The following is a 22,075-nucleotide window of genomic DNA, read 5'->3' as shown; positions in this document are numbered from 1 at the left end:
AAATAATGAAACAATCTGAAAAATTAAGAAAAAGAGGAACCTACCTTACCTTTCAGGCAAACAGCATACTATTTTCTTTCTTGACTTTTCAAATGCAACATCAATCCCATTTATGAAAGACAAGTACAGCAGCCATCAGACAGTCACCAGAATTGCACATTCTCCCTGACAGATACTCGATCTGATAGACTTGGAAGAAATTTAGAAACATTTTACTTCTGATAAATGTTTATTTGGATATTCATCTGCATGAGACATGGCTTTGTTTCAACTTCAAGCTGTCATTCAAAGAAATTGATTTGTCCACAAGCAAAGAGCAAGCCTAATTTTAAACATGAATTTTGATCATGTCAAAGCACAGGAATATCTATGATATCTCTAAATATTGGTAAGCAGAGATGGACCATGCAGTGCCAAGATGACAACTCAAATTTTGATTGACACCACAGTGGAAGACAACAACAGTGGGGTTCTTCTACCTCTGTACTGATAGGTACATAACATCTGCCGAGGTATACAAGAGTGTCCAAGGTAAGAGGCCAGCAGGTACAGCACAGATCTCACAGAAAGTCACCATTCTTGGCTGACAGCAAGTAGCTAAGCAGGATACCTGGCAATGCCTGAAACAGTCCTTACTAAATGTACGTGGGCAACTGAATCACATATATGTGATTCACATTCAGGAGATGAGTGATTTTGCTATTCTGCCAGACAAAGTGGTTCCACAGTTGAGATGCACAGAGTATCAGAAAGGCCTTAGGAACTTGTTTATTCCCGAAGGGAATTCATCCCTTACCATCGTTTCTCCCATGAAGTGTCATTCTACTTGTCAGGAATTTTCTACAGTACTATGAGAAAGGCCTCCCACTGTAGCTCGCTAGTCTATGCATCAAGGCCTCTATTGCAAAAGCACAAATAATGTGGAAATCCATAATCTGTTTGGTTCTCTTCTGAACTTCATTCAGAATCCATTTCCCATCAACTCTACCATCATTCTTTCTAACCAGAACAAGCTGCTTGGAAAAATTAAGGTACTGCTTAGGAAATATCAGTACTCAATCAGAATATGGCAGAGAGTGTGTACAAGCACATGTTCCAGAAAAAAAAAAAAATCTAAAAAAACCCAAACAACCACAAAACCACCTAGCAACGATTTGCAGGGAAACAGTAGAGCTGGGGTAGATGTATAAATGTAAAGCATGTATCATGTTCAGGTTCAAAAGGATGAATCACCAAGAGGATTGCTTAAAAGCACTAAGTCTAGTATCTTTGTTCAGGAATTTCAAGTGTTGAAAGCTTCTGTTGCTGGAGAAGTCTGACAGAAAAGTTCATTCTGCTCTTTGGCATCAGGATATGAGATCAGCCGCACTGGTTGCAAGAACTTGAAATAATTTCTGAAGATTCTATTAATCTACAATATTTTCTAGCCATACCTGTTCCACTTGTCAATCTTATCACTCTTTCTGAGCTATTATTTCACTTTATTCAGCCCTAGATATGCTCACAAGAATGCACTTATTTGAATGAGGATTTCCTTATCAAGGTGCTTTGCTTTACTTCTGCATATGCTGACACTTCATTTCCTCTTCTTACATTGACTGGCCATCATGATTTTTTCCTAGTGTCTCTATAACTCTGACAGATGATAAAAAATTAATCCTCATGCACTGAGAAGAAATGCTTCAAGAGGTGTTTTGTCATCTGGATTCTTGGACCACCAGCAAAATCAACAGTAATCAGGAGCATTACTGGGCAGTGGAATTCAGAGATCAGTATTGATAAATTGTTTTAACAGTACTTATAGTTGCCTGAACCAAACTTTTCCAATACATTCAAGGGTACTGGGCTGGGAGTGCTGTGCTGGAAATGCAGGAATTACATGAATCATAAGAGAGATCTTTGGATGTTAGAGGCTAGAAATTATGCATATAATCCTGGGTTTTTTGTCGATGAACACATGTTCCAGCTGAAAAGCTTTAATTTATTATTTTTGCTATGTTACAGGGCCATCTTTTGGAAATTTGTCCACCTGCATTGTCTGCATTTTATTCACCAATTGTTTTGAAAACAGTGGCCTGTAGTCAAGGCTCCAAGGCAACTTTACTGTTTAGACTACTTTCACTACTGATTGTAAAGGTACTTTCAATGCTCAGGAAAAATTGAACCCATCATTTGGGATAATATTGAAGATCTGAAGCTCTGAGCCTTTTGGTTGTTCATCTGTCTCCAGTTTTCTGTACAGTTTTTGTAGTGTGGATGAAACCCTGTCCCCATTAAAAACCTGGCACAGACAGGAGGCTTGGCTGGGGCTATTCATGCTCTGACTGGGTAGCCAGCCCCCAGCAGCCTACTCTGAACCTGTACAGAGCAGCTTGGCAGCAAGCACACAGGTACCTTATCAGTTTTCATCTGCAAGTATTTGAAAGCCTATCTTCCTCAAGAAAAAACAAACAAACAAACAAGAAAACCCCCACAAACAAAACAACCAACCAACCAGCCAAAAGCCCAATGTCAAACCAAACAAAAACGTAGCACTTATTAAAGCTCAGAACCTATGACATTTCTGTTCTGTTTGAAGTGGGGTTTATATCCACTTTCATTCAGAATTGAAACAAATGGAAAAAAGCCTTACCCAAATATATTAATTTTTCAGACAGGTATATAATTTGCCTAATGTACATGTGTACTCCCAGAAGGCAAGTTATACATAGATTTACACAATTACCTGTATTAAATATTAGAAATCCCTCTTGCCCTGAGAATTTTCCTCCAGATGCTCTGACATAATTACATTCAGTTGAAAGTATCTGTAGTTGTACTGTTGGATAAATTGGTTTATTGCCTACTTTGAAATCATTGAATATTTTTCCTGTTTCTTCCTCTGTGTGAATCCTTAATTTTATAGTCCTTCTTGCCAGAAACAAATTGAAATAGATGTGCTGAACACATGGATATGAAGCCGTCTGCCCAGCTGTAATTGCTTCATGACAGTTTTGAATTCTTCCAGTTCTTCTCCCTTTGGGATGCTTTAGTGGTTTGGATAGCATTAGTAAGAGAGAGACAAAGTACTGTCTCGAGCTAGATATTATTAGTGCAGGCTTGATAAAATCTAAACATTTTTGAAACAATTGTTCTCTGAATAATTAAGTGGATTCTGAATACCTCCAAACAGTACTGATTTTTACTACACTTTACAGTTTTTAAAATATCACAAAAGACTTCCATTCCTGGAGAGAAGTCAACTTTCTACTGAAACTGGAAATATTGCAAGAGCAAAAGATATTCAGTGCAATGGTTATTTTTAATACATTTTTTTTCAATGTTGTTCATTCATAAATAATTTCATAAATGGTGCATATAAATAAAAGGTTTCTTAAAGTAACACTTTGGATTTTCTTTACATTTAACAGAAATAATAGGAATTTCTCTTGCTTATATTTCAATATGAAACAAAATGCAAGCAGTCTAAAATAAACAAATATCATCTGGTAATAATTCTTGTACATCCACTAGCCATTGTTGCACAAAAAAAGAATAATTTGACAAGGAACTACGAAATAAGTTCAATAGAGAATTTATTTTTTTTTAACTCTTTTGAAAAAACAAGGTTTCTGATTTATTAAGCAAGCTTTGCTAAAATTTCAGCATTTTCACATTTAATGTTTGGACATAGCCAGTATATCATTGACCTTGTAAATCCAGTCTTTCCATCACTGGTACATTCAAAAGTGGATATAATCCATTTTATAGCAGATTTAGTGGCACATGCTTTGCTTTCCTTGTTTTTCTGTGGATGCAGAGGGACCACTGGGCTAGAATTTCTGGGTTTTCAGTCTCCTTATTGTCATGCAAACATGTTTGGCCAGTATTTCCCTAAATAGCTGTACTGCTTCTCTGTGGGAAGAGTGTTGTAGAGGGTAGCCATAATTAAACCAATTAATGTGAACATGAGCAAATGGTTATCATGCTAACCTCTGCATCTTCTCAACATGTAACATCTCTAATATTAATATAAACCTTGATTTCATAGCCTTTTTTTCTTTTTTGTTTTTTTAATAAAGAAGGTGGTTGTTTCTTTCTCCTTCAAAGTATCTGGAAAAAAGCCTGAGAATTCTAAAATAATTAATTACATATTAGCATAGAGTCTTCTTAAGCCAAATGATCACCTCTAGTTGCATTTCAATTTAAGCCAAATGTTTCATAAAACCTGGGATAGGTTATAAATCATGGTTACGCTGGGACCACAGTATACTGGAAAAGATACTTAAAAAGTAGTTACAAATTGCATACCTTCTGCTATACAAGCTGAAATTGTGGTTTAGGAGATGCAGATTTGGGTAGCTGTGTTTTCTTCCTTCATAATCATTCTGCAGGGAAAAAATGCTGAGCACAGCCCAGCTGTAATTTTAATATTGTTATTGAACATTTAGACCATGAACTACTTTAAGATACTCCTTTAACAATAGACAGAAAGGTGTAGAACAGTGACACAATAGTCATGGAGGAAGGCTTCTCATATTTAATCATCTGTTTCTCAGGTTCTTATCACCAATAAAGAACCTGCAAAAATCACCTGTGCTCCCAGAGGTACAATATTCTTCCAGGGAAAGTATTTGCACAGAGGAGCGCTTTGAAAGATGTCTTCTGAATACAAAGCATGGGGAAGAGACAAGGTACAGAATTTCTAGTGCCTAGGTGGTGCTTGGGGACTTGGACAGTGCTGAGTGTAGTGCTTCAGGTAAGTGTCTGTCAGCATTCAGCTAGTAAAGCCTTATTTTCAGGAATTTATCTCTTTAGAAGTTATGAATTCATTTTGATGCAAAAATGCTCCTGACAAAACTGTCTGTTGTGATAAGAGACTTTGAAAGATGATTGTCACTTGTAAATTATAAAAGTTCAACAAAATATTGCAAAATATGTAAATGTAAGAAATTTATGATAAAAAATACATATTGAAAATGTTGGCATTACTTTCAATTCTGAAAAAGAAAAAAATATTTCAAAATAATCCCAGAGTTAAAAGTTACCTTCCTGACTCTGGTCAAGTCAAGTTCACCAGTTCAGGCAATCCTGTTTGTGAGCATTTATATCTGATTCCCTATAATTAGAGAGTTTTCAGTTGAAGAGATAATGTGAAAGTCTGGCTAATAAGTATTAATTCCAGTTCAAGAGGATTTCAATCTGCACATAGCTTATTAAGTCTATAGCTAAAAGGATTCCATTTTGATCATTTAGTCTGATTTTGTGCATAGTGCAGGCCATCGAATTTTAGTGTATTGAGATGTCCATACACAGCCCGGATGTGTCATCTGAAAATATGCTTGGAAATGGATAATTATTTATGTCTTTGTGTCTCCATTTTCCCATTTACAACTCCTTTCCATGTCAGACAAAAATCTGACTGAGACCGACTCACTGCCACTAACATGCTATTTTGGGTGGTGCAGTTTAAGTGTAAGACAAAATGAAGTTTTAAATAACTGAACAGTCAAAATAGAATGCATCTATAATATTTTATTCTTGAAGTTTCTATGTGTCAAATTAAATTTAAAAATCTCTTACTGATGGGTTTTAAAAGAATACCAAGGTTACAATTCACTAAATATAGAAGTAAAACAATGGGCTTTTTTACATTTAGAATTAAATCAGTCCTTAAAATTAGAATTTTATAACAATGTCTGATCATACTTCCTTTGGATGTTTATTGATATATGGTGTTAAATATATTAGCTATTCACTGTCTATTTTTAAATCAGACCACCTGTGTGGTGAAAATCTCCTTCATTGATGCTTCCACATTCCATATGCAGAGAATGTCACTAAAAATAGTTTGCATCTGGCAAGTTGATCACTGTGACAATAAAAAGTTTAAACAGCAAGATACCTCTCTGCTTTTAGTAACATCTGGGAATTTTTTTCACCCTGTGTACAGCATTCAATTTTTTCAAGCACTGTGAATGCAGCACCTTTCTTTATTTGCTCTGGAAAACTAACTACATTATTACTAAATTTATACTATTTAATGTGTCACAGAAAGCAGAAAACATCCTTGAGAGTGCAGAAAACTTACACAATTTGTTTAAAATACTCAGACTTTCAGACAATGTGTTACCTAGGAAAACTCATTTTAGAGTCATTTAGTACCTAATCTTTTAAGATAAAGTAATATTGTTAAGGTTTTTTTCCACCAAGCAAAATTTGTAACAAGGATGTAACTCCTGATTATGTTTTTAAAAACTGAGATTTTTTGTTTTATTTTGTTTACAATTTCATGCTTGATACTAGTGTGGTAAAACATTACCTGTAGAAGCCTGCATGGTCTTATCTCAATCCTTTATTTTTTTAATAGGTAATTTAAGGTTTGAACTAAGGAAAATGTTCCCACGGAAAAGGCTGGGAGTAATCAAGCAAGAGGCATGATATTATTTACAACACATTCACCTCTCTTTAATCTCAGTGAAAGATATGTCATACTACAAGTCAGACCTAGACTGAATATTTTAAAGGGAAGCTTGAGGAATGCACAGACTACAGCAAGGGATGATTGGATCAAGGGCAGGTGCACACTATAGTGACAATATCAGCATGTATTTGGTTAAACAGGCTATTGAAATCATCTTTTTTTATGCATAAATGTGAGGAATTACAGTGGTTTTCCTCAAATGGATAGGCATCTCCTTACAGGATTGTGTTATTTTGCCCATTTGGTGGAATCGTCAAGCTAGTGTAAGACTCTGTAAGCTCCTCCTCAGAGAGTGCCCTACCAGCTACTGGCACGTGCTTCCAAAGCCAGCAGGAATTCCCTGGGTCTGGCTTTGTAACTAGCAGCCTCTCTTCTCAAGCCTGTAATGCAGAGGGAGAGGCTGAGATGGCTGCCTGCACCATAAGGAATGGAGGCAGACTTCTGCTGTGTGAGGGGCACTGTACCTACTGCTCATCCAAACTGCGCTGCCTGTGCCCTGTTCAGAGGCACAAGTGGAACAAGAGCCTTATGGAGCATCAGGCAACCCTCTGGAAAGCAGATGAGATCTCAGGGTCTGAAGAAATCACACAAATTAAGAACTAATTTCAGACAGCTGCTACTGAGATTTAACCATGTTCCCTCTTCCAAGCCTTGATGGCCCTGACTGGCCTCACCTCTGGTTCCCACCCATGCCTTCTTGGCCCAAGAGCCCCATGGCAGCTCTGTTCTGTGCACCTAGACCTTCCCTGAGCTGTCCTGTAGATACAATCATTTCTAGTCCTTTCCTCTTAACGGCCCCAAGCCAAAGTTGAAGGAAACCTGTTCTCCAGTCCTGTTTCTGGCCTAATTTCCTGCTCTTGCTCCTGACTGGTATTCCTGGATGGACCTCAGTCTGATTCAATACCTCAATTTGCTTTAGTATGATTGAGCAGTACTCAGAAACTGGTTCAGTGACCAACCCAAGACTTCTCAGATGCTAAGGACCGCACCCCACAAGCCTGTGCTAGGGTCACACTCAGTGCCCAGGTAGACAGAGCAGTAAACCCTGGAAGAATTAATCCTGTCTTCCGCGTTTCTGCAGCTCTGCTCCCAAAATCAGAGCTGTTTATTGATATCTTCCTTGGCAAAGTGAGGAGACATCATCTATATCTGATGTCTGGGAGGGTGTTGCAATTTGATTCTTTTCTCCCTGCTGCAAACATTGAGAGTCACTGCTGCTCACCAATTCCCTGCCAACTGTGGAAACTACTGGAGTATGACTGGAGCGTGCTGAACGTGTCCTAGAACTCCTCCTGTGTGGAGGAGAAGCATGACATGATATATCCCATCCACAAAACTGAAGGAAAAGAGGGGGCACTTAGGAAGAAAGCACACCACAAGGGAAGAGATGTCATGATTACCACTTAAGCTTACATGACATTCTCAGACTTCTAGATTTATTGACTTATTAAAAACCTACAGTCAACATTTTCAGCAGTTTAACTCATCTGCTTATTCTGCTGAAGTATTTTTGGAGAATTTCCTTTGTTGTTTAGCTTACATTAGCTTTTGAATGTGTTCATTCATTCATTCTGTTCCAATCATACCTCTTTAATGATGTAATTATTTCCATTCTTTTATAACAAATATCTAGGTTGTATAAATTCAGCCTTGGTCTCCTTACAGTGGTTGTAGATGTTGATGATAGTAGCCTACTTTTCTTAATGTTTCCATTGCTGCTTTACCTTAAGTTGTAGTCAGATTTGCCAAAAGCTTTTAAATATATGTATATAATTGGTAAAATATAAAAAAAAACCAAAACAACACCTAACTTGGCTAAATCAACTTCCCAAAATCAAATGCTTTAGAGTAAACAAGGAATTATTTTAACACTTGAGTGTGTAAGAGAAGATCTAGGTATTAATTCAATTTTTTCAAGATGGAGGCTTTTTTTCCCTGTAGACTGAGCTCATATTTTTTTGCTTTAGCATCCAGGCACTCCAATTCTTCACGTTACACATATGCTAGATTTCTTTAGAGCTGCCATTTGGAGCCCCTTAACAGAGAAAGATCAAATTGCCCTGAGAAGATGCCTGACTTCAGAACTGTCTGTACTGCTAGAAATAGGTATAATTTGAACCAGGTTTTGCTTTCTCCATTGTGAACAACCACCCAAATTTATGCCATGACCTTTAATCTCTCCATTAAATCACAGATCCTTGGTGTCAGACTGAAAAACAAACTTGTGGTGGTCTGTAAAGCAGTCATCTCATTATTCAGCTGCCATTTTCTAGAAGAAGGTTATTCAAAAACAAAAGTAGTTTTAGGGCACAAGCAGCTTTCAAGCTTTAAACAGGCTCATATCCCACTGGAATTATTCCCCTCCCTACTAATTCCCAAGAAATGATACTTCTGCTAAGGTAGGCACATCAACTTAAAAAAACCTCTGGGTAACAAACCCTGGGATGTCACTGTCGCCCTGAAACCTAAAGCCTTCTGGTAATGTTTTCACAGTTTTAGTTACTTTCCCATGAAAATTCTATAAACATAAGTACTTTATCACATTCCTTCTAAGAAACTTCTTTTGATGGATGTTTTGCATGACCACTGTGCTTGGGAAGGTGGTAACCTAATTATCCAATCCCTGGTCATTATCGAGAATCTATAAATACTGGAGTCAGGAAAAAAAGTTTCTTCTTTCCTGTTCTGATACTGAGAGGTGTTCGTGTGAATCATTTTGTGTCCTTTATCAACATGTCACTTATTTTTCTCAGGTAATCTGGCATACATTTGTAGACTTGGGTGGAGGCTTCTGGCAAAACTTTCTCTGCTGCACTGTCTGTGGGATCTGAATCCAATCTTCCTTCTCCTCATCTAAAAGAAGAGAAAGGTGAATATGTTGCCTGCCAAGGTTGCTGTTATCATCTCCCCTTCTTTAGCCACATGCTGATGCTCCACGGGAAGCAGGAGTGGGTGGAGGAGGTGTTCTTAGTCTGTTGGTGTAGTGTATTTCTTCGGTTCCCATAACTCACCCATGCGTGGAAAAAGCATTTTTTGCACTTTGACATACCTTCTCACTGACAATGGCACAGCTCAACTTAAGTGCAAACCTATAGTGTCTTTAACTTACAGTCCGCACAGAATTACTTTAAATAGAGGTCACCTTTCTCTCTTCTCTTTTCAGCCCTCATCCATTATTTACTCGATTCTTTTTCTCTTGGATCAATATCTTCAGGCTAAAAACTTAAACTGTGAAAGTTCAGCTGTTTCTCATCTGTCTGTTTTCCTGTTCTCTTGGAAGAGCTGTGTTGTGACTAAAATCCTGTTTTGAAAATATATCAAAATTATCAAATTAACCAGGAAAAGCAGTTCTGGTTCTTTGTTTATATTTAGGTTAATTAAGTGAGGTAACATAGATGGGCACTCAGTTAGAAGAAAGGATCAAGCCTGACTCACGTACTTTTAAGAAGAAACTGTTGAAGTCATGCAGGTTTTCTTTTTATTTTGGCTTCCCATATGTCCACACTACCAATCTAGGAAAAAAATAAATAATCTTTTTCCCTCAATATTTCTTTTTCTCTTTCTGACATGTTATGTTTAGACTTGTTTTTACATTACTCGCATTGCTGCTAGCCCAGAGACTGATATCTTGCTTTTGTTGGTAACTTCTTTCTTCGAGGCAGTCAACCACAGACAGTCAATAGTCTTCCTAGGCTGTGGGAGCACAGGGTGATCAGCAGGTATTTTCTGTTCAGGAATGAATGCTTGGAAGCAAAACAGAAGCAGCACTACTCATGTGTTGCTGAATTGGAGTTGTATATCTGTGTGAAACCTACATATTTATATGAATTGGCAAGGCCAGCTTTCCTAGGGAGAGGTAAACTGCTGCAGATATCAGGTTGGTTCTTTGAATCACCCAGTGGTTATCTCTGAACTTAAAGACACATATTTTGATGTTTAACTATTTATGTTTAGTGACTGCAGATCAAAGATCTTGTACTTGTGGGATGCACTGAGATACAAGACTTCCTATGGCATTTCATAACACTAAACACTCTGAGGGATGCAGATCAATATTCATCAGTAAGTACCACTGAATTTATCACTGACATTCATCTTGCCTGAAAGAATTGATATGATCTGCCAGAAAGAGCTGTCTCAGAAATTAAATGAAAATCAGGAAAAATTTCTGTGAAAAATTGTGGTTTCTAAAGCTTCATAATCTAATTAGAAATGCATTTCTAAGAGGATATTGGAAAAATTATTCTTTTCAGTTCTATGCTTTTGATATATTTTCAACATAGTAGCTGAGTTAAAACTTGTGGAATCAAAAGTAAACTGAAAGAGGAAGAGAAAGCAGCAACTGAAGAGAATCTCTGTGTCACATTTTTATTTATAAGGAGACAAACTGTGCTTTTGTTTACTGTGAAGGGATGGAGACAATGACATCTACTTTCTTAACTGCTCCACATGTCCTTTTTTAGTCAGTAATCCAGTCTTTGATGTGGGATTGAGTCAGATATCAACAGCAGATTTTACATTTTCTTAGTCTGTTTCTGGGTGTATTACAATGTTATGGTTAGCTGACAGCTTAAATACTTTTCCAAATTATAACAGCATGGTTCTTCTTCCTCTTCCCAACACATACTAGATCCCACTGTGGGGTGGTTCTAAAAGTGAGCTCAAGCTTCAGTAAAACCAGCTCATCAAGAAAAATCACAGATCTGATCACTCACCTTTGGGAACAGGTTCACACGGGGGGGTGGTTCTAAAATGTGCCACTGCATGGCAACAGGTGAGTTTAATGTCTCCCACCTGCAGGCATGATAAGGAAATGACTATAAAAAGTTCTCCCTTAAATAGTTTTAAATAGTTTTAAATTGTAGAAATATGTCATTAAATTTGCCTTTCAGAAAAACTTGAGAACTACTTAATGTATCAGTATTTTGAGGATTAAGTTAATCTACAGATTATATTTCTTCTAACACAGAGTGGAATGACTGGAATGACTGGAATTCTAGGTAGACTGACCTGAATAAACTGCCAAGTCATTTGAACATCTTGGCAATGGAAATATTTTTAGTTCAGATTTATTTTCCAGAAAATAGTGATTTTTTTTCTGCTTTCATTTTAGCATCCAGACAAACAATAGAATAATGATCTGCTACAGTGAAATTGGACCATAAATCAAGGGAATCTGAATGATTAAAAAAAAAAAAAAATTGAAAAACATTTCATTTTTTGATGACCCTAACTGGTAACATTCTTCCTCAAACCAAGTTCACATATTAATTTCAGGAGTTTCAGTTCAAATTCATCTTTTTCTATTCTACTATATGGTAGTTTTGTGTATACTAGAATAGTTGATTATAAATCTTCTACAGCAATTTTTTAAAAAAAAATAATAATATGAAAGAATAATGGGTAAACTGTTTCAAAGGACAGTAATTTATATAGGACATCTGGACATCTGACTCACAGGAAGGAAACTAGTAGTAATCAGATGAAAATCCAGAGAATGAAGAATTTGCTTACTTTTACACAGACTGATTTATGGGACTTTAGCCTTATTTTAATTTTGTATTGATTAAAAAGCCTTTGCATAGGTTAATGATAAAGGTTAAAACTCCTTCAATAGTGAAAAGGATTGAAAAGATGGATTTCTTCATTTAAAATAGGCTTTATTGGCAATGCTGATTCTAGCACCCTAGAGCCTTGAAGTTATAATGAACATGTCTTATAATGAACATGGATTTAGAAACTATGGCCCAAGAAAGCAATAGGAATAGATCTAATGAAGGTTACTGTGGTTCTCTACTTCAGACATAGGTATTTTTGATCTCTGGAAAATAAACCCAAGTCTTTTTGACACCTAAGACTTGCTATTATAGCAATATAGTTCTAACATATATATTCTTTATGCTAAAACTGACCTACAAGTTAAAAAAGTACGTATTAGCTATCTCAACAAATGATGTTAGCACTTTCTGATTCTTAAGAACTTGAAACAAATGGAAATGTTTTAGTTTGTGACCATTTGTTTGTGCTACATTAACTCATAAAAGCTTTGTTTTCTCAATGGAAATACTGAGTTCATTAATGTATAATGTGAAACAAATGCCACTGTCAACTTTGGAAGAAAACTTTCAAATACTGGACTAGAGACTTAATGTCTGCTGCTCTTTTAGTTAAAATGACTTGCCAGACTTATGGTAAGATCACTGGTTACACTCTATTTCATGTTTATACAGATTTCAGAAAATATGCACAGTTAAACCTGATATGTTGGATTCATTTCCTAATATATTGTTAAACATGCAGAATTTTCTTAGCTAATAGCATTAGGCAGGTTTCTTAATTGACTTCTAACAATAACAGTAATACTAGTCCTTTGTTTGTTGTGAGATTACTTGCATCTTGATATTCCTTGTACAGTTAAAATTGCTATTTGTGTTGGTTTGTGTATTATTACAATGACTGTTAAGACATAAAAAGTAAAAAAAAAAAAAGAGAAAAGGATTTCAGATTAAATTATTTCCTCCAAAGAAATACCTATTACATATTACAGAAAATTTCTTCCATATTTATGCAGTTGGTTTGGCTTCTAAGTGAGCATGACCTCTCTTGTGACATCACCTTGTGGCATACAGCTCAGGTTCAGCTTTTTGGTACTCAGAGTTCTCTTTGGGATCTGATACAGGTTGCATGGGCTGTTTAGGAACAGCAATGAAAACTCAGTGACTGCATTTCACTGAAAGAAATGACTGGCTAGTTGCAGAGGTGAGACACATGAAGACAGTGAGAATTTGCTGCTAAGTTTTATATCACATTATAGAACCTTCCTATGATACTAAGCAACACTCCAGATTTAAGGGATTTCAGCGGCTGTTGACTACACTGTCAAGTAACTTAGCTTGTGAGTTATCTCCTGGTTTCAGCTCTTCTTACACACATTGCATGGACGTTTGTTCACTCCATGGCTGAGCATCAAGGAAAATTATTTCGGTCACTCCAAAATAAACTTCATGTTCTGTGGATAATTCATTCCAGGGACTGCTTCCAAGAGGCAACGCAAACCAGAAGGCTGAAGGCTTGGGTTTCTCTGCCCTGCAGAGTCCTTCAACAGCAAGCTTTTTATTTTCAAACACTTTCCCTTGCCTGGATATCATATCCCAGAGCTTGTAATGCATTCCTTCAACTTCATGTTATAAAAAACACCACCTGGTGGGTTGCAGCACAACCCTCATATTTATTTCGGACATTTTGAACTAAAAACTAACAAACAAAATGATAACTGGATCTCTGAGCCTGGGAGATCACTGTGTGTGGCTTAGAAGACATGCAAGGCATTGTACCATGCTGAGGAGGTTTGTTTAGCAGTTTCTCCTAGGTATTTGCTGTCCCTGTGCATAGCAGGCATAAGCCACTCAGCAGCACTTCTCCTGAAGGATCTCCTTCTGGGACACATATTTAACTATGGAAATGTAGCTGCAATGATGCTTTCTGTACTTTAACAGGAAACACTTTCATGAAGTACTGGCTTCTCATAAATGTTTGCACACATCAGATATTGGCTATTTTCATGGCAGTTTGCAGCCCTTGATCCTGCCCTTCAACATCAGATACTGAAACCAGAATTGATTAAAGGCAACGGTTTAGGTATAAAAGTGAAAATGTAGTACTACAGATGAAAAAAATATGAACTTGATCACTATTTCACTTTTTTATTATTTATTACTTATTTTCCTACCTAAAATTTCTAAAATTTAACCCATTTTCCACAGCTACATGATTCAACATTTAGTTTTAGTTTTCCATCAAAGATATAAAGCATGATGGTAGGGGCTAGATTGGAAAACACTCACTGGTCACTCAGTATTGGACCTGTTATGTAACTAAGTGTAGGGTTTGTCTGTTCAAATTCAGACAAAATATCCACATCTGAGTATTCCACCTTCATCTGCATTTCCTTATTTCTCTGCATTCACTGTAATACAAGCTGCTGTAACTAACTTTTATTCAGCTGTCTAAATAGAAGGGTCAAAAGTCACTAGAAATGCTCTAAGATGTCCAAGACATCTTTAAAGGGTTTTATAAGAATCAAGCTGCTTTTGGACAAGCAGCTGTATGCCAAATGTTTTACCTTTCTTCCCTATACCTAAAATGCCTGTGGGCAGCTATGTTTAACCAATGTTAATTGGTTAAACCAATGTTTAACCAAATGGACCCAAGGTGTAAATGTAGAGTCTACAGATACCAAGAACTGGAATAATTTGGTCCTTACAAACCATCTCCTATTATTTTCTTAAGCTCATCACTTTGGCAACATAATGGTACTTTTTCCTGAATTTGGGGTGGTGCTCACACTTGCTTAACATTTCTGACACAAACTGAACTGTGTAAACACAGCAAACAGATGAAATTTTGCTCTGCCAAAGTATGAACTTATGTGTGATTTTTAAAAAAGTGTACTGAATTGTTTTTAATGGTTTTATTTTAAGGGTTCTGGCCTTCCTCTTTAAAAGTGTTCTCATACAACTGAGAAAATGTAAGGACATTTTTAGCTTGTTGGGTTGTCTTTTCATTTTGTTTTTTTTGTTGATTTTGGTTTAGTTCCTTTTTGCATAAGGTAAAGGGGCTGTAAAAGACTTTATGAGAAACATTCAATCTACTTTATGAAGATAATCATTTTCCCTATTGTCCAAGACAAACATTAATCATTATATGCCATAAGTTGGAGGTCCCAATGGGCTGATTATTTTAATTGTTCACTATATTTATTTTCCTCCCAAACATCTGGCAACTGACACAGATAGACACAAATAGTGAAGCAGAGACATTACTGTTTTGTTAAAATTAATCAAATTTATATAAAAATTATACATATAATTATTGCATATATATATTCCAGATACAAACAATATATATATAAAATCAATATATTAATTTTTATTTTGACACAATGAGACTGCACCAAAATTAAGACTTTAGACCTAACAGAAAGACACAAGTTGATAGGAATAAACAGTGTCTTACATCATGCAATTTCGTTATCAGTGAAGGCTGTTTTCTGTGTAATTAATTGGTTTTCATTGATATGGCATTGATAGGGTTGCACTTACTTGCATGCTTATTTAATAGTAGGTTACATAATGAAAAAGTCTTATTTTTTCTAGATTAATAAATTTGAATACTCTTTTTTTTGTCATGAATCTTGTAGCAAATGTAGCTTCACTGAAAGACAAGTTTGAAGTATAAGAGGTTCACCTAAGTAAGCTGATTTATAATTCATATGTGGCAAACACATGTAAAATGCTGTATAATTTATTTTTATTTAATATTAAAATATAAAGATCCCCAAAGTCTCATTGGAAAAATGCTTGGAAATTGTGACATTTCTTTAGCCTTTGTGAATCAACTGGTAATTTCTCCTTCCTTAAATGAAACCTGTACAGAATAAAGGAAATATACACTTACTAGGTTCATTCAATTCTCAGCAGAAATATCTCATTTTTCTCACTATGTAGTCAAAGAATGGCAAAGAAAGGCAGGTTCATTCCTTCTGTACTATGTGTTAATGAAATCCAGTGGGGTTTTTTGATTGTTTGTTCGTGACTAGTGCTGAATTGTGAAGCTTTTAACATTTATAGAATGACAGAATTGTTGAGGTTGGGAGGAATCTCATCCATTGGGTGCTCTCATCCATTCCAATGATACTGCTCTTTTCCATTTCACCTGAACTGTGTAACTGAAAGGGAAAAATTTGCATTAAATCATAAAAACTTATTCCTGAAGAGAGTGAATACATACACTGCTCTATGTGTACTATAGAAAGGGTATATAGCATGTGTTTTCCTGTAGGGACATCTCCTAGGTTTTCCAAATATAGGTGGAGTCATAAAAATATGAAAGCAACCTCCAGAAATTAGTCCTTTTCCAGGTATCCTTCATGAATGAGTTTTCACACATCATTTCCTCCCCTCATTAAGACTTCATGGCCAACATTGCATGAACTTCACATGGAAGTTTTTGATATAATAATAATGATGATGATGATGATGATGATGATGATGATGATGATAATAATTATTATTATTATTATTATTATTATTATTATTATTATTATTATTATTATTATTATTATAGAGGTTTCTACTTCTCTGTCTAAGCACTGGATACTCATAAGTATTTTGTGACATATTTAAGAGTAATGGCTTAAATACACTAGCTGGAGAATGATCTCCATATACTCGGTGGTTTTTTTTTTCTCTCCTATAGCTACTGTTCTGTAGAGGAATATCTATAAATATTTTTTAAAGTAGCAAATGGAAGTTTTCATAGGAACCACTATCCATAAACTGAACTATTTCTGAGGTATTTAAGCAAAGCTTTGTGATTCACTTATCATGTGTATGTTTTGAAACATTTTAATGATGTTGAGTAGTTAGGAGTAAAACCTGGTGAAAAACTCCAGTGAAATAAAAGAAGGAGACAGCCATTAGAAGTTTAAAAAAATTCCAGATTACAAAATATTGTCCAATCAAATAAAATATTTTGGGAACTAATATGTCATTTTAATTTATGAAATGAAAATTCAATGTAATGCAAAGTAAATACTTATTTTTCTCCTTTTTTTTTTGTTAAAATAAATTAATGTTTCTTCATGACCCTTCTCATAAATTTAGGAACAAAACTTCATATAGTTATCAGTGTTTTACTCCACAGTTTGCACTTTAAAATATCCTGAAATTTCTATTATATATAATTTAAATAATTATTTTTCTTCTAAGAAGAATTTTGCCTGTAACTTCACAGTGCTGTCTTTTAAAAGAAATATTCCAATTTTTTTCCATCTAGAACATTGTCCCATCCTTTAAAAATAATTTTTTTCTTCATATTTAAGGCTCGTAGGAAAATCTGATTCCATAAAGGCTATATTCTGAAACTTCCAGAACATCATAAGAATATTGCACAAAGAGAAATCCAGTTCTTCGTCTTCTCTAAATCTTGTGTGGATTTGTGTCCTAGGTGATGTTGACTGAAGCTCATTTGGCACCTTCAGTTTTCCTTGAAAATCTATGTTAGTTCTGTGTTGTTCAGCCGACAGAAGATCATACAGGAAGGTGGTTAAGGTTAGACTTCTCTCACACAAACATTTTCTGGTTTGGTTTCAAAGGCCATTGTCAGAGGATTTAAAACCTTTAAAATTCTTAAAGTCCCAGCATGGCCCTTGGTAGGCAAGCATCTGCCCCAAAGTCATAGCCCATTTTTGTAATGTTTTGACAACCTCCATAGAAAACTTCCTTGTCAAATGAGAACCTCCCATGACTATAGGTTTGACTTTTCAAATCAGGGCTAAAGATTCTTGTTGAATACTGGAAGGAAATTGTATTGCAGCTGTAGGTATTCTGGAGAACGCAATAGATCAGCTGTCAAAGCTGCCAGTTCCATTACCTCTCACACATTTAAATATGTTTAGAACATTCTAAAAAGCTTTAGAAATACTCTGCAGCTATTATAATATAATGAGATGCTGTAATACTATTCACAACATTTGTGGCAATTATTTTATGATTATTTTTTTCTAAACCAGAGCAGGACAATACTTTAAATTGCTGCTGTTTACGCAGTTTGGGAGCTGATGCTGGGGACATGTCTGTGATACTTGTCAGCTTTGCTTTATGTAGACTTATGCAAACATGGTATTTGGATTTTAATTCCCAAGCTATTTATCTTCTGCTCTGCTGAAATAAATAAATAAATAAATAAATTTCATTGGAAAAAAATCCCTCTGAGTGTCAGACCAGACTTCTGAATTTTACCATTTTTCCAGTCAAAACGTTAGTTCTAATATGACTTTATTACTAAACTAGACATTTATCAGAGATAATTTGAAATGCTTGGAAAACTTAAGTGCTTTTTCTGTAACTAAGTCCATCTTCAGACATACGAGAAGGCTAAAACCAAACCAGTTTGCTTTATTTCTGGTGTGTTCTGCTAAAAATTATTGTATATCTCTCATTGTAAATATGCTGTGAACTATGAAAGTTAAATTCCTTTACAGGAAAGAATCGCTTCTGTAACAGATTATGATATATGAAAGATGGCATTTATGTTTAAATTCTGATTCATAATGGACAACAGAACCTACTAATTTAAATAAAAAAGATAGCTTAGGTGCAGGAATTAAATCTATAGTTACATTTATTAGAACTATCTAAAAAGACCCTAGCAACATAGCACAGTTCTGTTCAAAGAGGCTATTTTAAAGCAGTGTTTTCCTTTTCAGTGATTTTTTTCACCAGATGATATCTCTACATATTTTTTGGATTTCTTACCTCAATAAGTCAGTGTGGCATAGACTTATGAGGCTGAATAGGTGACAGGTTTGCTGTATGATTACACAAGTCCACCATTGTATTCCTTTAAGATCAGAGATTATACGTAATGATTTCTGACATTTTGATTGATCAAAGGAAAGTATATAGGTAGGTTTGAACTTTTTTTTTTTTTTTTTATCACTGCTTTCATGGGAACTTCCAAAGTCTGCAGTTTTCACTTGAGGCTAGAAAGAAAAAAATTCCCATCAAAAGAAATCTCTATTTTCTATAAAACTGTAAATTAAACTTTCACTAGAAATTACACCTGACTGTCCAGTCATTGAATATTATCTAGTCACATCGTCTTCAGATTCAAAACACATTCCGTGAACATTGGTTATTTCTTCAATTTTAAGATCAAAAAATATTTTTCATTTTTATATAAATCAGCTTTATCATTTATGTACTAACTTACATAATATCCAATATTTCACTGCTCTGATACTATATCTGTAAATACACTGGAAAAATCTAATTTGTTATACCTATAGCAGTTGCTGAACTGCTTTGCTGTGTAGGCAAGAGTTGAACTTTTCACTGTCTACTGAAATTAGTCTTTTTTAAATATGAGAAGACCTCACTAAAATGCTGAAGAAATTATTAAAGCAATTTTTTTTTTATTTTGGTTTTGCTCAAATCAAAAAGCTTCCCTGAAAAAAAACCCTCAATATACCTTCATAGTGATGATCCACTCAAAACACTTTCAGTGAAGTCATTGGTTGACTGATTTTTTTTACACAGGTTACTGAAAGTACATGATGAGGAAAAGTTGTATTCTCTCCCTCTCACCATCTGTTGTGTCACTCTTCTTTCTTGTATGTTCACTTGCATTGTGTTCATGCAGCTAATTTTCACAAATTCCAGCAAGAGAATGGGATTGATAAATCCACATGAAATAGCAGGGTACACTGCTTAGTACAGCAGCAAATAAGATTAATTCATTTTAGCAGGTTTTTTCAGAAAGCATCCAGCAGGTTCTTTCAGACAGCATGTTTGACTTTAGCTGACTCTTCCCTTAATGTTGTTTTTTTTTTTCAAGGCTGCAGGAAGGATATTTGAGTACCTAGAGCAGAAGTTCACAAAAAGCAGCTTTCAAGCTGCTTTTAGAGAAAAGAGTACTTTTAATGCAAGCACAAAAAAAAAAGTTGTTCTTTTAACAATGACTGTCCTCTGCAGCTTCTGTTAAACCAGCTTAACAAAGAAGATAACACCATGACTAAAATATTTATACTTTGCTATAGTCACTTTAAATAATAACAATAAAAAAAAGATTCACAAGTTTATTCATCTTTCCTAATGATACAGAAAGGAAAGAAGCACCTAAACAATGAATACTGATACAGAAACTCAGACTGTAAAATCAGTATATCAGCTCAGTAGAGCTGAGCTTCTTTCTAATGCTGCTGTTCCAGCAGTAGAGTTTACCTTCTGAATTATATATGTATTGACCTAATTACATAAATATTGACTGTGCTTTATATGAAGCTTTTTTCAGTCTCGGTATAATTACAATGTCAATATTTGTTGTACGCAATAACACTGAATTTAGACTTGTTAATTTTGATTGATAGTGGCATGCCACAAGTTATTATATGGGATAAGACAGTCTACGAGCATGTATAGCAGATACAAGCAGCTGACAATGCTACCAAAATTCAGTGTGTCTCCAAGACCTTCTGTTTCCAATGTTTAACCAGGCAGAGGAAATGTAATGCGTGATTACATCCTTGTTCCATAAGAGTACTGTTTTGAGGTAGAGAAATATTTATCCTGGTTAAAAAAAAAATACAAATATCCAGCTGGGAACTCAGTAAAAGGATTCCTGTTTAAAGTTAGCTTTAGAATTTTTCCTTATAATGTTGTAAAGTCTGTTTAAATTGTGCCAAAATGGTGGTTTTATATAGCAACAACTATTTTTTTCTGCATATCTTCCATGAGTTATACATTATTTTGCAATAATATTGGGACCCAGACACAAGAAATTTCACATTAAATTATTTCTTTTTTTCTTCAAATCCAAGAAAGATGTGAGCAGTGGAATTTTAGGTACTACTGGGACTTGCAAAACTGTTCACTTCAGTCTGCAAATGTTTGTTGAGATATATTTCTACAAGAACAACTTTGTTCAGAGCTGGCAGACCTCAGAAGGGCTTTCAACGATTAATAGCCATATAGTACAGTGCATATTTCTAGATGCAATTATAAAGCATTTGAATTTGGCAGTAACATGAGAACTAGAAACCAAACTGTGACGGTGTGTGCTGAGGATATTTAATTTTTTTCTAGCTATAATATGTTGCCAGTAGTGACAAGGAATGCATCATAATGTATTTTCTTATTTGTCTCAGCAGGGATGCCAGACAAGACGAACCTCAGTGACGTAAAGCAAATCCATCAAACCAACGATGGCAGCACTTTAGACACAACTGGAGCAGGATGTACAGCAACGGCTGATTATATGACATTTATGCTGATTAGTTTGGTAATACTGTTTCTCAGTCTTTGGTAACTGCTTATTTATGGCTTGATATATGTATCTCATTGTCATCTGTTTATCCCCACTCACAAGCCTGGAATAAGGGATCTGGTGAATACAGCAATATTTGTAGTATCTTGTATAAGATCAGGCAGTGATCTTAACCCTGAATATTAACAAAGAGTTTTGTGTGATATTTTACCTGTGGTTTTTTTAAACATCTGTGTAGTCATAAAAAGTCATGTTTTCTTTTTTAATATTTTATGTTGAAAATAAGTTGTCTATGATAATCTCTCTCTTAAAAGCAATTTGTAAAAAAAGAGAGTATTACCAAGTTTGAAACAGTCTCTGGAGATCATCTAGACCAGCCCTGTGCCCATAGTAGACTCACTTCTTGCAAGTTTCCTAAGACCAAGTTCGGTTGACATTAGAATGTCTCCAAGGAGGTAGACTTCACTGACTCTCTGTGCTAACTATTCTAGTGTGCTTCAACACTCCCAGCAGATGGTATCAGCCATCTTAGGTTGTGAGATATTTTTTAACAATTGTGTTTTGGTTTGTGCCTCTTTCCCATTGTGCCCACTGGGCCCCGTCACAGCACCATGGACAAGAGTTTGGCTCCATCTTCTTTGCTCCCTTTATTAGGTAATTATACATTTTCAAAAGATCCCACTCTGCATCTTCTCCAGCCAAACAGACCCAGCTGCCTCAGCCACTTCTTGTGTAAGATTTGCACCCATACCTTAAAAATCTTCATGGCCCTTTGCAGGAATCCAT

At 35.4% G+C, this 22,075-nt stretch overlaps 1 protein-coding gene across 1 annotated transcript in view; it reads left to right on the top strand.

Annotated features, from left to right (window-relative positions):
• The window catches only part of GPC5 (glypican 5), a 610,423-nt gene extending 589,092 nt beyond the window's left edge, over positions 1–21,331 (top strand). The window contains exon 9 of the mRNA XM_088051284.1: positions 21,174–21,331. Coding sequence (XP_087907410.1) covers positions 21,174–21,331 — 158 coding nt within the window. The remainder of the gene's footprint in view (positions 1–21,173) is intronic.
• Positions 21,332–22,075: the final 744 nt, after the last annotated feature.

Source organism: Pseudopodoces humilis, chromosome 2 (assembly GCF_049639895.1).
Source record: "Pseudopodoces humilis isolate 2021_Gansu_Grassland_sample_001 chromosome 2, ASM4963989v1, whole genome shotgun sequence".
NCBI lineage: Eukaryota > Metazoa > Chordata > Aves > Passeriformes > Paridae > Pseudopodoces > Pseudopodoces humilis.
This window is presented reverse-complemented; position numbering and strand designations above follow the sequence as displayed.